The sequence below is a fragment of the Pelodiscus sinensis genome, chromosome 1 (genome assembly GCF_049634645.1).
Source record: "Pelodiscus sinensis isolate JC-2024 chromosome 1, ASM4963464v1, whole genome shotgun sequence".
Classification (NCBI taxonomy): domain Eukaryota; kingdom Metazoa; phylum Chordata; order Testudines; family Trionychidae; genus Pelodiscus; species Pelodiscus sinensis.
Window position 1 is genome coordinate 112,144,528 of NC_134711.1, and position 16,147 is coordinate 112,160,674.

A 16,147-nucleotide genomic window follows, 5' to 3' on the forward strand; every position below is an offset into this window, starting at 1 on the left:
CACTAGAAGTGCTGCTTAATTTATTTGAGGGACAGGGCAAGATAAGGATGTGTAGCTATTGTACTTGGGAATTCACAGGATATTACATTTATTAAAACCTTGTTTAAAAACAGCCCTGATGTTACATTTAATTTTTATGCTGTTTATTTTTTGCACTTTGCTAACTTTGAACAGTGAATTTACATTGGTAACTTTCACTTTCTGTCTAAACACGCTTTAATTTCCAGGTTCTTCTGTAAAAGAACCTCCTCAATCTCTTTGGAAATGTTTTGATTTTTTTTTTAATTTTCATTGATTGAAAACCAGCAAACCAAGAAACTTTATATAGGCTTCTTCACATCTTAGGAATTACTTTAAAAAAGCTCTCTTTGAATTTTGGACTTATACGTTCAAAAAAAAAAAGTAACTTTAAAAACATGTGGTAAATATAGTCCCGAGGGAATTTTATGTTCCGAAGGGTCCATGAAACGCAGTATATTAATAAGTTGCATCTGTCTTTCAGGGCTATAACTCACCACAGGAATACATTGCAACCCAGGGGCCATTACCAGAGACAAGGAATGATTTTTGGAAGATGGTCCTTCAGCAAAAATCACAAATCATTGTTATGCTCACTCAGTGTAATGAAAAAAGAAGGGTAGGTAACATAATCCTATGTGCATTTTGTAAGGACATAAATAATTTCAGTGGTCACGTCAGTCTGACAGCTGGTGGTTGGCATCTCTGAAATGTGTGATGGTCCCAGATAAGTCCTTATAGGTGTGTAGCCACATCACAAAAAACTCCTGTCACGATTGGCACTGGTAGTCCCGTGGAGTGGCAGTTTCAGCAGAGAGGCAGAGAATTGTCTGGGCATGGTGACTGAGAACCATTGAATCAAACTGCAAACCGGGTATATAATGGCACCCACTTCCAGCCAGGAGGCGCTGCAGCAAACCCTGCTCCAGCACCTATAGACTGAAATGAATTCTTACTCTCCCTTCAGGTCAGCATATTTCTGGGGCAGCATGAAGGACCTGCCACAGCCCATGCTGTACCCCTTCTGTGGGTGAATAAAATGCTTATTTCCTAAAACTGTAGTTCTGGCACGTTTCAAGCGAGAGAACAAAACAATGCTAAAATTAAAGATGGCACCAGTGATTTCTCTTCATTGAAGCGGGCCTCCAAATATTGTGTCAAATGCTAATTTACTGAGAACAAAACAACATGCTGTATTGCATGTCTCCAGTGCCACTGTTACAACAGATATCAATGTAATAGCTATTCTTTCATAAAGCTGTGATAATCAATTCAACAGTGTTGGCCATAATATTTGTAGGATCCACATTTGTTTCCCATATATTGTCTTTGCTATCTGTGCAAATGGATAGAACTAACATACATAGAAATGGCATGCAGCTTTCAATAGTATTTTAATAATAATGACAATAAAACATTTTTTCAAAATTGAATGTTTAATATAATAATCATGTGCTCATATGCATCAGAGGCCTCTCAAAGCAACTTTTTTCACTTGTTTAAACACCAAGTAAAAATGTGCTGTGTTGAATTTGATTGTACTGTTGTTTTTGTTTCCTTCTAGGTGAAGTGTGATCATTACTGGCCTTTTACAGAAGAGCCTGTTGCTTACGGAGACATCACAGTAGAGATGCTTTCTGAGGAGGAGCAAACGGATTGGTCTTATAGAAACTTCAGAGTCAGCTATGTAAGTGACAATGAAAGATGTTCCGTTGCTCAGCCCATCCTGCAAAATTTGGATCCATATCTCTCTCACGCAACATAATTCAGAGTGTTCAGACCTTGAGTTTTGGGGCAGTTAGTTAGAGAGAGGGGGACCAGCAACAACATTCATAAATCAGATTTGAAGGATATTTTGATCTGAGGGTTTTAGTTCAGGCCCTTCTCCAAATTCTTTCCATCCCAGGCATCTCCAGACAGTAGGGTCCAAAAAAGGATTCTCTCTCTAGTCTAGATCCTATCGGACACATGTTCACACTACAGAATCCCCCGCAACAATTGCTGGGCTGGGAATCTTGCTGCTTTGGTGCAAAGGAGCACTAATGATGCCCTCACCTGCAGTTTCTCAGGAAGATTCTTCAGTAGCGTAAACCTGATGCACCGCCCAAAGTGTGATGAGGCCCTGATCATGACTGGGGTTTCTAAATGATAATGTAGAACAAATAATTAATTATAATGGGTTTGGAGGGGTTTTGTCCTGTGTATCAGACAATGATCCTTTTTCAAATAAAACAGTTCAGGGCCTGAAAATAAGAATATAGACGTTGAGGAATATTGTTTGTAAAGGAGGTAATTGCACATTATTCTTGGCATTCTTTTGATCCCATGTCCCTGAAATGCTCTTGTTTAAAACCAGGTATAATCCATGAATAATATTCCATCTAGGATGACCATATTTTCCTATGCAGAGTACAGGACACATGGAAAAATGTCTCTTATACAATGTAGGTCAACATCAAACAATCAGACAAACATTCAAATTAATGTTTAAGTTGACGGAGACCCTATTAAAAAGAAATGCTGCATAGTTGGATCCTTTTTATTTACATGCTTATCTTTAAGGGGTTAGCATTCACACGGAGAAGGGTAACATGCACTCCTATCCCCACACGCAAGGCGAAGTGACACACGTGCACATCCATACAATTCTCTCACAAAGGCGTGAACAAGCGATCCTACTATCCCTGCCCAGTGCTCGGCACCCTCCAAGCCTGGTTGCTGTCCAGGATGGGCGTGCCTCTCTTGGTACCTAGCACTGTACCTTCCTACATGTTGGGGGAACACACGGTCATGCACGTCTGATTTCTGCCAGGGTTCACAACAGAATTGGAAAAGATAGGGATTAATATGAAAGTTGAGAGGTGGATAAGCAACTGGTTAAAGGGGAGACTACAGCGGGTCATATTGAAAGGTGAACTGTCAGGTTGGAGGAAGGTTACTAGCGGAGTTCCTCAGGGATCAGTTTTGGGGCCAATTTTATTTAATCTTTTTATCGCTGACCTTGGCAACAAAAGTGGAAGTGTCCTGATAAAATTTGCAGATGACACAAAGTTGGGAGCTATTGCCAATTCAGAAAAGGATCGGGATATCATACAGGAAGATCTGGATGATCTTGTAAATTGGAGTGATAGCAATAGGATGAAATTCAATAGTGAGAAGTGTAAGGTTATGCATTTAGGGTATGTCTACACTACCACCCTAGTTCGAACTAGGGTGGTTAATGTAGGCAACCGAAGTTGCAAATGAAGCCCGGGGAATAACGGTAGTTCGGATTAGAGAGCCTAATCCGAACTACCTATTCCGTGCCGCGTGTAGCCGCGGGCACAGAGTCCGAGCTACCGGGGCTTTAAAAATGGCGGCGCCCAGCAAGATGCAAATGAAGCCCGGGATATTTAAATCCCAGGCTTCATTTGCAACTTCGGTTGCCTACATTAACCACCCTAGTTCGAACTCGGGTGGTAGTGTAGACATACCCTTAGGGATTAATAACAAGAATTTTAGTTATAAGCTGGGGACACATCAGTTGGAAGTAACGGAGGAGGAGAAGGACCTCGGAGTCCTGGTTGATTATAGAATGGCTATGAGCCACCATTGTGACATGGCCGTGAAAAAGCTAATACGGTCTTGGGATGTATTAAGCGAGGTATTTCCAGTAGAGATAAGGAGGTGTTAGTGCCATTATACAAGGCATTGGTGAGACCCCATTTGGAATACTGTGTGCAGTTCTGGTCTCCCATGTTTAAGAAGGATGAATTCAAACTGGAACAGGTACAAAGAAGGGCCACTAGGATGATCCGAGGAATGGAAAACCTGTCTTATGAAAGGAGACTCAAGGAGCTTGGCTTGTTTACCTTAACCAAAAGAAGGCTGAGGGGGGACATGATTGCTCTCTTTAAATATATTAGAGGGATAAATACCAGAGAGGAAGAGGAATTATTTAAGCTTAATACCAATGTGGACACAAGAACAAATGGATATAAGCTGGCTAGTAGGAAGTTTAGACTTGAGATTAGACAAAGGTTTCTAACCATTAGAGGAGTGAGGTTCTGGAATAGCCTTCCAAGGGAAGTAGTGGGGGCAAAAGATCTATCTGGTTTCAAGATTAAACTAGATGGGTTTATGAAGGGGATGGTTTGATGAGATAATATGATCTTGGTAACTAATTGACCATTCATTATCAGTGGTAAATAGGTCAATGGAGGGATGATAGGAGTTACTATAGAGAACTTTCTGGGTGTCTGGCTGATGAGTCTTGCCCACATGCTCAGGGTTTAGCTGATCGCCATATTTGGGGTTGGGAAGGAATTTTCCTCCAGGGTAGACTGGAGGTTTTTCGCTTTCCTCTGTAGCATGGGGCACAGATCACAGCTAGAGGATTCTCTGCATCTTGGGGTCTTCAAAGTATTTGAAGGCTTCAATATCTGAGATATAGGTGAGAGGATTATTCTAGGAGGGGTGGGTGAGATTCTGTGGCCTGCACTGTGCAGGGGGTCAGACTAGATGATCATAATGGTCCCTTCTGACCTTAAAGTCTATGAGTCTATGAGAATGAGACCAGCAGGCGTCTTGGCACTATGCAGGGAAAGGATGTGATGGGAGCTGCTTGCGGTTGCATAGGAAAAGAGAAGGGAAGAAATGACTTAGGCTGTCCTTGCAGAGCTCTCTCCCCTCCCTTTCTCTATGCTCCATTCCTGTGTGGCTGGAAACAGCTTGTCCCTTCCTGCCCTATTAGTTTCTAAAAGGACTAACGGCTGCTGCTGGCCACCAAAATAAGCCAGCCATCCTATTCTATGGCTGTGGTGCAAGGGGAACGGGTTAAGCCCTAAGGTTTAATTGTGCAACAGGGCTCAGAGAACCTAAATGCAGGGGGCCTTCCGTGACCTTAGCCAGAAAGGAGGCTCAGCGTGGAAGAGTTCTCAGGGGATGGAGCAGCCTCGTGCTTCCGGGGAGCAGGACCCAAAGCAGGACGCAGGTGAAGCCCCTGCTCTGGCAGCTGGTGGAAAGCCTCCATCATCAGTGTGAACAGGCTGGAAACTGATTTTCTCCCACCATTCCAGAGCTTAGCTTCCCAGTGGGGCTTTGGCACATGCAGGGCTTGGCTCCTCCAGGCCAGCGCCCTGGGCCATTCCTGAGGGTGCCAGCCCTGTCAGAGGCAGCGGGGACAGGAAGGAACCTGCCAGCTAGTCTGTCGGTGAGCTGAGCGCTCCTACCAGGAGCTGGTAGCAGGATGTGCCCTGTTGGAAGTGGAAGGGGATATGGAAGAGCAACAGGGGCACAGGAGAGAGAACTGGTAACTCAGGGAGAGGACAGTGAAATGGGGAGCACATAAAGGGCCAATGGGTGGGCAGCAAAGGCAACATGTAACTGGCCACCGCCTGGCGCCTGCCTGCACTCACTAACCATCACAGCATGCAGTCAGTGCTGGCTGGAAATAGGAGGGGGAAGGGGCCATGCTGGCTGAGAGCTGGCACGTGGGGGTCTGCACTGAATGGCCATCGGGGGAGTGGCTGACCCTGCCCATTGCATCTTCATCCTGCCATCAGCCTTGCACACCCACCCCACTTGTTGGCCACTGATCACTCCCCCAACTCACCACTGGTGGGTGAGCAGCTGTCCGGTAGGGATCTGGTCAGCAGCTGGATCAGCCAGTAATGATGGGCTGGTGGGGGAGAGACAGAAAATACTTGCCAATTTGCCTATCTTTAAGAAAAAGCAGGACACCTGCAGGAGGGCTTAAATACAGCACAGTTCTTTTAAAAATGGGGCATCTGGTCACCCTAATTCTATCCCTTGTTGCTGGGTAATATGATGTTTTGCGGTAATAACTGATCAAGGCAGAGATAGAAGGGGGAGCCTAAAGCACAGCTCAGTCTTTCAAACACTTGTGCATTGGTGAGAGTCAGGCACAGGCAGTAGTACAACTAGGAATGGGCAAAATGGTTGCAGAATGGTAATGTGTTAGAACTGAATCAATACCCAGCCATCCTTATGCATTCCTGTATTTCCTAATTTAGGCCAGAAAGTTCTTGAGAGATTTCCAGCTTATCAAACCCAGGAAGTACAGGAAATTTTTTGTGACGATCAAATTTCTGAATCAAAGGGCTGTGTCTAGACTGGCCAGTTTTTCCGGAAAATCAGCCGCTTTTCCAGAAAAACTAGCCAGCTGTCTACATGGGCCGCTTGAATTTCCGCAAAAGCACTGACTTCCTACTGTCTGAAATCAGTGCTTCTTGCGGAAATACTATTCTGCTCCCGTTCGGGCAAAAGTCCCATGTGCGCAAAGCTTTTGCGGAAAAGGGCCAGTGTAGACAGCTCAGATTTGTTTTTCGCAAAAAAGCCCCGATCACGAAAATGGCGATTGGGGCTTTTTTTGGGAAAAGCGCATCTAGATTGGCACAGACGCCTTTCCGCAAAAAGTGCTTTTGCGGAAAAGCGTCCGTGCCAATCTAGACACTCTGTTCCGAAAATGCTTTTAACAGAAAATTTTCTGTTAAAAGCATTTCCGGAAAATCATGCCAATCTAGACACAGCCAAGGTGTTTGGATAAGCATCCAGATTTTTAGATATCTATTCCAATTTCAACTCTGCCTTCCAATGCTTTGAACGACACTAATAGTTCCAGCAATCATGATCAGAACTCACACAAGAATAGGGGATAAGTACACTAAAGAAAAAGTATCTCAAAGCCAGATCCTTGTTTGTAGAAACACCGATGTAACTTTCTAATCTATTTCAATTGGAGCAGTTAGAATTTTTGATTGCTAAATGTTTTTTGTTTTTTTAATTAAATCTGAATGTTAAAATTTCCAAGTTTCTGGTCTTTCCAAAAAATGGGGTGAAAAGAAAGAGAAAAAGGAGAAACAAAACAAAACTCTCAAACCATTCTATTTTTGATATGCTTAAAGTTTTTACAAAAAGTATGAACTGAAAAAAAATTACTTAGAGCAAAAATAATTTGAAAATTTTCACATGTAACCTTTACCATTTTGGACTAACCCTTATTTCATTAGTCTGCATTTGTTAATGTATTAGTTGGACAGAATGTGACTGCACAGGTAATATGGATATGAACATGCTGTTTGGGGTTTTTTTTCTCTTAGGCTGATGAGGTGCAAGATGTGATGCATTTTAACTACACTGCCTGGCCTGATCATGGTGTTCCTCCTACAAATGCTGCAGAGAGCATTTTGCAGTTTGTACAGGTGGTCAGACAACAGTCAATGAAGAGTAAAGGCCCCATGGTCATACACTGCAGGTAAAGGTTTAATTTTCCATTTTCCTTTCTTGTGTAACCATTCAAATACATTGGCTGTGTCCAGACTCAGGGGTTTTTTCGAAAAAAGTGCTCTTTCGAAAAAAGGCATTCTTGAATGCAAACGGGGGTTTTTCGAAAGAGAGCATCCAGACTGCCTGGGTTCTCTCTTTCGAAAAAGCGGCTTGCTTTTTTGAAAGTTCCGCGTGCAGTCTAGACGCTCTTTTTTCGAAAGAGGCTTTTTCGAAAGTATCTTTCGAAAAAGCCTCTTTCGAAAGAGGTTTGCAGTCTAGACGTAGCCATTGGGAAGAACAGTGGAGGGAGGGATTTATTTCCACTTCTCAGGTGCAAAGGGTTATACTTTTAAAATGTCTTATGTAAACTCCTGGCCATGTTGCAGTATATGAGAGTTTTTCCATTGCTTTTAATGGGGCCAGGATTTCATTCTGTGTCCGTAGATGTAAGGAGACAGGGCAGAGAGGGCAACGGGGAGGGGAGGGGATCGGGCACATATTCTACAAATTTTTATCAGAGAGTAAAGTATTTACAGGTCAAATCCACAGTTGAGGTAAATTAGCATAGCTTCACTGATGTCCATGGAGCAGTGTTGTTTTATGTCATCTGATGACCTTGCCCTGCACTTCCATCTCCATGTTTTTGCAATTCGGATGGGAAAAATCAAAACAGTCTGTCAAACAGGATGCTGTTTCCCTACAGAGATGTGCTCTTGTAGATCATCATTTTCAGATAATTTGGCCTTCGGTACACAGCATGGGGAGTTAAACCCATGAGCAGGCAGTAAGCTATATTTTTCTTTTCTTGAGGACAGCATTTTTTTTTTATATCATCACTGTCACTTCCACTGATCGTCATCATCAGGCTTCTTTTAAGACCCTATTGAGCTTTCAGAAGGCAGGTGCTGCATTAATGATTGTACCAAATTGGTTCCTGATGTAAAACCATTGTAGTGACATCAATGATGAATTTGCCCCACGGTGTACAATGGTAAGACTACTCTTGGTTATGGTAGATTATTATAAGGTTACACAGTAGAAAGAGGTGTGTAACAGACCAGTTACTGTGTGCTCAAACTGCTAGGCAGAGGGGCCCACAGGATTGTTAGCCTACTGGGCAATGTGGAGGGCCTCCTGGCTCCATGCTCCACAAAAGGGTGAGGCCTCAGGCAAGAGGGGAGAGACTGGGCAAGCCAGGCCTCAGCTCCACCTGGAGCATGCCCCCCTATTTGCCCTCAGAGCCAGCCAGAGTATGCAGCATGGGGCTCCGGTGGTAATTCTAAAGAGCCCAGGTTTCCAGCTGCTGCTGCTGTCTTACATCACCCATCCTAAGGCATCAGCTTGCAAGCTGTGAAAATGTGTATATGTGTGTGTATAGACACAGTTATGCTACAGGCAAGCAATGTCAGAAGCTTCCAGCATGACTTCCTCATTACCGAAGTGGTGTTCTGGAACTTTCTGTCCTTTGCAGTCACATAGTGTGCCCTAAATAACCATTATGTTACTCAACAAATAGCCTCTGACTGTATCGCCCTTTCTAGTCCCTCATGAGACTTCAAGAATTCACTAGGAAGTGGTGCAATAGCAGCATTTTTCATTTCTAATAGTATTCAGTCCTGCAACAATCCTTGTGAGTTGTTCCACACAAGGTACTAGGTTAACCCATGAAGAGTAGAGCTGCAGGACAGAGTCATGATGCAAAACTGAAAGTGACAGTGGTAGTCTCAAAGAAGGGAGTTGTTTATAGCATTTAATTTCACAGCCCTATACTTAACGTTCTTGCTGGTCCATACTTTGCGTTGGGAGTGTATGGTGTCTAGCTGAGCTACACTAGAACATCAGTTTGGTATCTTACCCTTTCATAAAGATTCACCTTGCAGAGAAATGTGGTTTTGGGTAGACTGCTAGAGTACAGTGTAGGTCTTACAGAGCATAGATGGAAGTAATGATTTCATGAAATCAGTGGGAAAAATGAAGCAGTTAATATTTTCTGGATACTTTTGGAGACCCTTAATATTATTTTCTAACTTTAATGAATGCATGACAGTGTCTATTACTGGATTTATTAAACTGATGACCTCTTAGAGTCATACATTTATTTTATCTATTGGATTCATTATTTGCATCATGTCTGCCAAATTCATCAGAGTGGATTAATTGATTTATGATGGGACAAGTCAAGTTAATTAGATCAGAAGTCTGTGATTGGATTCATGAACTTTTGCCCTATCTCTGCCATATTTATGAAATCAATCAGTTATATTGGATTAATAAGTATCCTACCAGAATCCCAGATATGTGAAGTTCTATGTATCTGCCTACTTAATTTATGCCTATTGCCACCTCTGGTCATTTTAAAAGTTTACTCTAGATTTATAAACAATACTTACCAATTTCACATACGGTTGTATCAAGAATGTGAAAACAAATGGTTTGGCTTTTGGAATGTTGGATCTGCTCCTGTTTACATCAAACTATTCAGGCCTAATACAATTAAACTAAGATTTTCAGACTCTTTCTCTAAAAAACCAATATATTGTGTGTGGGACTTTCTCTTTCTCTTGCCCGTTCCATCCCCTGCTCCGCCCCTCAAAGTTAGCCTGTTAAATCCATATTTTGGCATCTAAGTAAATAGCCTGACTTTTAAAAGTACTGAATACCCAGCCACTGAAAATCTCTTCTGTGGTCCTCAATGCCAGTCAGTGTCCCAGTGATCATTTCCCAAGATGTCTATTGACTTGGCAAAGCTATGAAACTAAACTTTGTGGAACTGCAAGTGTAACTTTGCTCATTTGCTGTAGGCACCACAATGTAGGTCCATCTGAATTCACAGATACAACCTCATTAGGAAAAATGTAAGGTGAAAAAGAGTTGGCAATACACTGCAATCTCCATACTCTAGGTGTCCCTAATTCAGGAACACCTGTAATATGGACCCTGGCAGGGGGAGTAGGAAGCAGCTCTATGCATAGCTGAGGGAATGGCAGTGTACCAAAATGCTCTGCCAGAGGCTTTTCCCAGCTGCTCCTAGAGTGGCAGGAGATGGTGACAGGGAGCAGAGGGGAATGTGGAGCACCAGATAAGCAACCCCACCCTCATCTCCCTCACAGCCTCCTTAGCTTGGCAAAACCTTTAATTCAGCAAACCCTGTTGCTCAGGGATGCCGGATTAAAGAGCGTGTATACGGAAGAAAGATGGTTAGTGAATGAGAGAATTAGAGAGGGACAAATTTACACAATCTAATTTGGCCCAAAATATCACTTTGAAGGGCTGAGTTTTTTATTCCAGATAGTTTCAGCCTGGCAGAACTAATCAATTGCCTATCAGACCTTCTGTATAACTATTATAATTTTTTAAAGAACAGTGAAATAACTGTAGCGCCTTAGTCTTTGTAATAGTAATAGAAATGTAGCCATGTTAGTCTGGTGTAGCTGAAGCAAAATACAGGACTATGTAGCACTTTAAAGACTAACAAGATGGTTTATTAGGTGATGAGCTTTTGTGGGCCAGACCCACTTCCTCAGATCAAATAGTGGAAGAAATCTTCCACTGTTTGATCTGAGGAAGTGGGTCTGGCCCACGAAAGCTCATCATCTAATAAACCATCTTGTTAGTCTTTAAAGTGCTACATAGTCCTGTATTTTGCTTTACTCTGTGTAGTCTTTGTAAATGAACTGTGAATTATTCTGCGATATATATTTGAAGGATTAATCAACATATTTTCATCAGGATGATCTTCATATTTCTGAATGACTGCACAACATTTGCTTTCTGTATCCCACAACCACTCATCCCCACCACCCCCAAAAAGTAGTAACCTGTCATGTGTGTTACAGTGCTGGTGTGGGACGGACAGGAACCTTTATAGCATTGGATCGCCTTTTACAGCACATTCGTGACCACGAGTTTGTAGATATATTAGGGCTGGTGTCTGACATGCGGTCTTACAGGATGTCCATGGTACAGACAGAGGTATGAATTTTATCTTCTTGTATTTTCAAAATGATAATGCATTAAAAATACCATGTTGAACTATCATAACTATTTTATGTTCTTCTCTAAAGTGCATGCTTAGGCCCATCTCTGTTGCAGAATGTATTGAGCTTCTGACACAGCCCTGTAAATAGATAAAATTGCCTTCTCCATGCTAAATGTGTAATATTTTCACATTTTTATGAGTCTGCTACCTAAACTGTCAAGAGATCATGGAAGAGCAATGTAGTTACATACTGAATGAAACATTCTAAAGCAAACCAGCTGGTCCCATCTTCTAAGAAACTCGTTTGTGAGCAAGCATTAAAATAGAAATGAATGAGTTATTTAAAATACACCATTTTGAGAAAAAAACATTAGACTTGATCCAGGGTTTAAATGACCTATTGGACTGGTGATAGGGTCAGACCACTATTTGGATCCATTCAAGGAAGTGTCACCTGACTAAGCTGATGATCCAAGAATTATAGTGACAATGTGAAAATTGGGGAAAAAAACAAACAGAAGGTGAGGAAGAGGGGAGACTCAACCAAGAGGTTTCTTCCCCTCCCACTTCCCTCTCTGTTTCTTGGCTAAAGCTCCCCCAGCTCCCCACAATCCATTTTGATGGCTTTCCAATTTTCCTGTTGTTTCCAAGTTTCATACTGGCAGCCAGCTGGCTGGTTCCCTGCTGCACTGGCATTTTAGCAAAGCATGGCTAGGTTCTATCCTCTCTGTTCCTAATACATGCACACACTCGCACACCAACAGAAGGGCTTTGTAACACTGTGGAGAGCTAGATGAAGATTAAAGTGCTCCAGGAACTGGTGCCTGTAGGCAGGATTCAATAGGGAGAGCAGGATCTGACCCACTGATGCTGTGCGGGAGGCACACCTGCTTTATTATTTTACTCAACAAAGCTTGCTCTAATGCATCCTGACACATAAGAATATCTTACCTCACAAGCAAGATAGCATCCATTTCTATGCTTGCCAGCCCTGACCTCTTTGGGCTTTTTCTTTTTAGAGTGGGATTTATAAAGCTGTACCTAAACTTGACCACTAGGTGTCAATGTAATTTAAGAGCTGTCAGGATGGATCAGCCAGAGCGTTGTGAACCATTGATTACAAAATTTGAAACCACAACAGAGCTCACCTGGTTTCCTGTTTCCTTCCAAACTGGAAGCTTGGCCAGGTCCATCAAACAGTTTACAAACAGAATCAATCCCATGCGAGTTTAGAGGAGAGATGAGCCTGAATCAAAACCCGGGATCCTAAGTTGAGGTTTGAAATCCAGTTAAATTAAAATCTGAATTTTGAGCTGGCTTTTGGTCCAGGCTACTTAACTTTGGCTCAGGGGGCTCAGGCTTTGGGGCTGAAAAATTGCCGTGGAAACATTCAGGCTTAAGCTGGAATCCAAGCTCTGCAACCCTACGAGGGTAAAGGGTCAGCTAACGCACACCAGCCACAACCATGCCATTGGCTTTCTATTTCTGTGTACTGTAGATGTTCCCCTGTTTGTAAGGAGCTGAACCAAATCCTAGGGTCTGAACTACTTTGGGAAGGAAATATGAAATCCAAACCCCGATTCTGTGACTGGTAGCCATCTCAGACCTTTTAGTCTGTGCCACATTTTGGGTGTGTACCTAAGAGGGTATTACAAGGAGGAGGGAGAAAATTTGTTCTCCTGGACCTCTAATGATAGGACAAGAAAGAATGGGCTTAAATTGCAGCAAGGGAGGTAGGTTTAGGTTGGACATCAGGAAAAATTAGGAAGGTTGTGGAATCTCCATCTTTGGAGATACTTAAGAGCAGGTTAGACAAACATCTATCCGGGATGATCTAGATGGTGCCTGGCCCTGCCATGAGCGCAGGGGACTGGAACTGATGACCTCTCGAGGTCCCTTCCAGTTCTAGCATTCTATGTGTTCCCTTGTGCATAAGGCCCAAAGAAGAATTGATGGCTTTATCAAATTTTGCTTCCATTTACACTGGAATGAGGCTCACTGATGAGACTTAGAATTTGCAGTGACATGGATTATTATTTAGAAGTTCTGATTAAGGTCAAGGCAATGTTGTACTTAATGCTCTACACACACATAATGAAACGTGACCCTTCTAGTGTAAATATTTTGGTGGTTGATAATTTCACAATCAGTAAGTGTTAAACACTGAAGAGAAACCATAAGTTTTTAGCTGTTTGTGACATGTCACAAGTGATGGAGAGACAGGCATCGAAAGCCACCAAGTCTGACTTTAATGTGCCTAAATTGAAGGAGTATGATGCTTTAAGATTTAAGGACATAGTTTCCAGCAATAAGAAAATAGGGATTTTGTACAGAAGCTCCTTGATGTGCTGAAGTACTTCCAAAATTACACACACACAAATTGCTTTACCTACCACTGAAATCCAACTGTGGCTCATGGAAATGTAGCAGTTGTTCAACAGTGCCCTCCAAAGCTACCCAGACGGGTTGCAATTGCAGGGGCAATTTAAAAGGGTAGAATACAATTAATCAATTGTAAATTGGCAAGCACCATGAGTTAACATAACTAGTGCTGCAAATCATACCGAGGATCTTGTAGGGTACGTCTACACTGTGGTGCTATTTCGGGTTACTTCCAGTATTCCAAAATAGCTATTTGGGGTCTTGACAGCACCCCCGTTATTTCAAAATGATTTTTGAAACAGGCACGCTATTCCAACATCCCTGTAAAGCTTGTTGCATGAGGAGTAAGGGACATTTTGGAATAGTGGTTTATTTTGAAATTTGGCGCTGTATAGACAGCGCTTAATTTCGAAATAGGCTATTTCAAAATACACTCTAAATAAGCTACCAGTTTGCATAGCTCAAATAGTATAGCTTATTTTGAGCTAAGGGTGCAGTGCAGATGCATCCATAATGACCAGAGATGAGAAGAACTGCAGTTTTACATCTCACCAAAAAAGCTTCCTTTATCACAGCAGGACATTACTACCACAGGGGAGCGGGGGGAGAGGGGGGAAGAGTAGGAGGGAGTGCCACCTGCAGTATCACCAATGCTGCTGCTTGCATCTGGAGTCTCTATGGAGGGCTCCCTTCCAATTGCTGAGAGTGTTTCATTTGCAAAATCTGACAAGACAGTAGCCAAGATGGCACGGGGGCTAATAATTTAGAGTATAAAGCCAGAAGGGACCATTGTGATCATCTGGTTGGACCCGCTGTGTTAGAATTTCCCTGATTTCATTCCAGTTTGAACTAGAGCATCTCATGGGGGGGAATCCAGTCTTGATTGAAAAACTAGCACTGATGGAGAAGCCACCACAATTCTTGATAAATTATTTGCTGTTAAAATTCTGTATTTTGTTTCCAGTCCAAATTTGTCTAGCTTCAACTTCCAGTCCTTGAATCTTGTTATAACTTTGTCTGCTCAATAGGAGAGCCCTCTCATATTCAGTAATACCAGGCCTGACTTCTTCCTTGTTTCTACCTTCATTCGTTTTATTGCCTTTACATACTTCATTACTCTCTTTAGCAGACAGAACCATTCTCCAGGTGTCATAAATTCAGACAACACAACTGTCTATTAATTATTCAGTTAATTAAGAGTCAAGAATTGTGACATGGGTGGTTCTGATGAGCTTTATGCTTCCATTAGTATTGTATAAGCTATTTTCTTGAATGAGGACACTGCTTTGCAGCCACCGTAGTATTAACTACAGATATTATTTAACAATCCATGTGCAGACTATTGTTATCAGATGTTACTTTACAGACTATGTATGTTTGGTCTTTCCTCCCAGGAACAATACATTTTTATTCACCAGTGTGTGCAATTGATGTGGCTAAAGAAAAAACAGCAATTCTGCATCAGTGATGTCATATATGAAAATGTCAGCAAGTCCTAGTTCGGAATCGCAGGTGGTGCGTATTGCTGCGACACGCCTTCAGTTTTTCTCACGATTGATAATCCCGGTTACCTGGCAACAATGGGGGAAATGAACGTATTATATCAGGACCTTCTTTTCACCTTTCCTCAGACACCAAGAATTCTACCTTGGGGTGGAAGCTTTCTATGCCTGATCACCTTCCACCCCCATGGTAGTGGTGGGCAGAGAATGAGAAGGCATTCCCTTATGTTTTTTAGCATTTTAGTGCTTCTTTTGCACTCACCAAACATTTAAAAAAAAAAAAGCTGGCAAAAAAGCTGAATGAAACCCTCTACCAGTGTTTCATATTATTCTAATGAGGTTGTTGCACTCTCCTAAGGTCAAAGGGGAAAATGAAAGTGAAAAAGTTATAAGGGGTTGTCATTGGTCACTCACGAGTGTGTAGGTGACACTTGTCATCTACAAACTGCCAGACTATCTGTGCCAATTGAAACCCTCCCTGTAATTGCTTTATTCTGGCATAGAGACAGCTGGCAGCCAATCAAGTCCAAGAGTAAAAGGTGAGGAACTTACTAACATGCTATGGAAGTTGTTACCTGCACTAACACTGAGAAATTTACCCAGACAGCTTCAGTTCACTTAAGTGAGACAGGAAAAAAAATGTTACAAAACCAAAATGTGCCGTCAAACATCTGACAAAGCATGGCCCAAGGAGTCAAATGCTGAGGTCCTATTCCCAGCACTGCCATTGATACACTGTACGTTCTTAGGTGCATCAGTTAGCAAATGTGTGCCTCAATTTCTTCGCTGGTAAAACTGAGTTAACGATGATGAACTAACTTTGTAAAGAAAGAGCTTAGAAAGCACAAGTTATCTGTATATCTGTGTTTCACTATAGAATTTATTATATCAACTTTGGACCCTACTTTCCTTCTACTCCCCAAATTGTTCCTTTTTTCCCCCCTCTCCTTCCCTTTTTTCCATCAAGTCAGCCAGACTTTTGTCACCAATGTATTTATCT

At 42.2% G+C, this 16,147-nt stretch overlaps 1 protein-coding gene across 2 annotated transcripts in view; it reads left to right on the top strand.

Annotated features, from left to right (window-relative positions):
* The window catches only part of PTPRO (protein tyrosine phosphatase receptor type O), a 227,356-nt gene that overhangs the window by 209,716 nt on the left and 1,493 nt on the right, over positions 1 to 16,147 (top strand). For both annotated transcript variants that reach the window (XM_006130258.2, XM_006130259.2), the window contains 5 exons: positions 503 to 637; positions 1,583 to 1,705; positions 7,119 to 7,273; positions 11,121 to 11,256; positions 15,040 to 15,160. In XM_006130258.2, coding sequence (XP_006130320.2) covers positions 503 to 637; positions 1,583 to 1,705; positions 7,119 to 7,273; positions 11,121 to 11,256; positions 15,040 to 15,144 — 654 coding nt within the window. In that variant the 3' untranslated portion in view covers positions 15,145 to 15,160. The remainder of the gene's footprint in view (positions 1 to 502; positions 638 to 1,582; positions 1,706 to 7,118; positions 7,274 to 11,120; positions 11,257 to 15,039; positions 15,161 to 16,147) is intronic.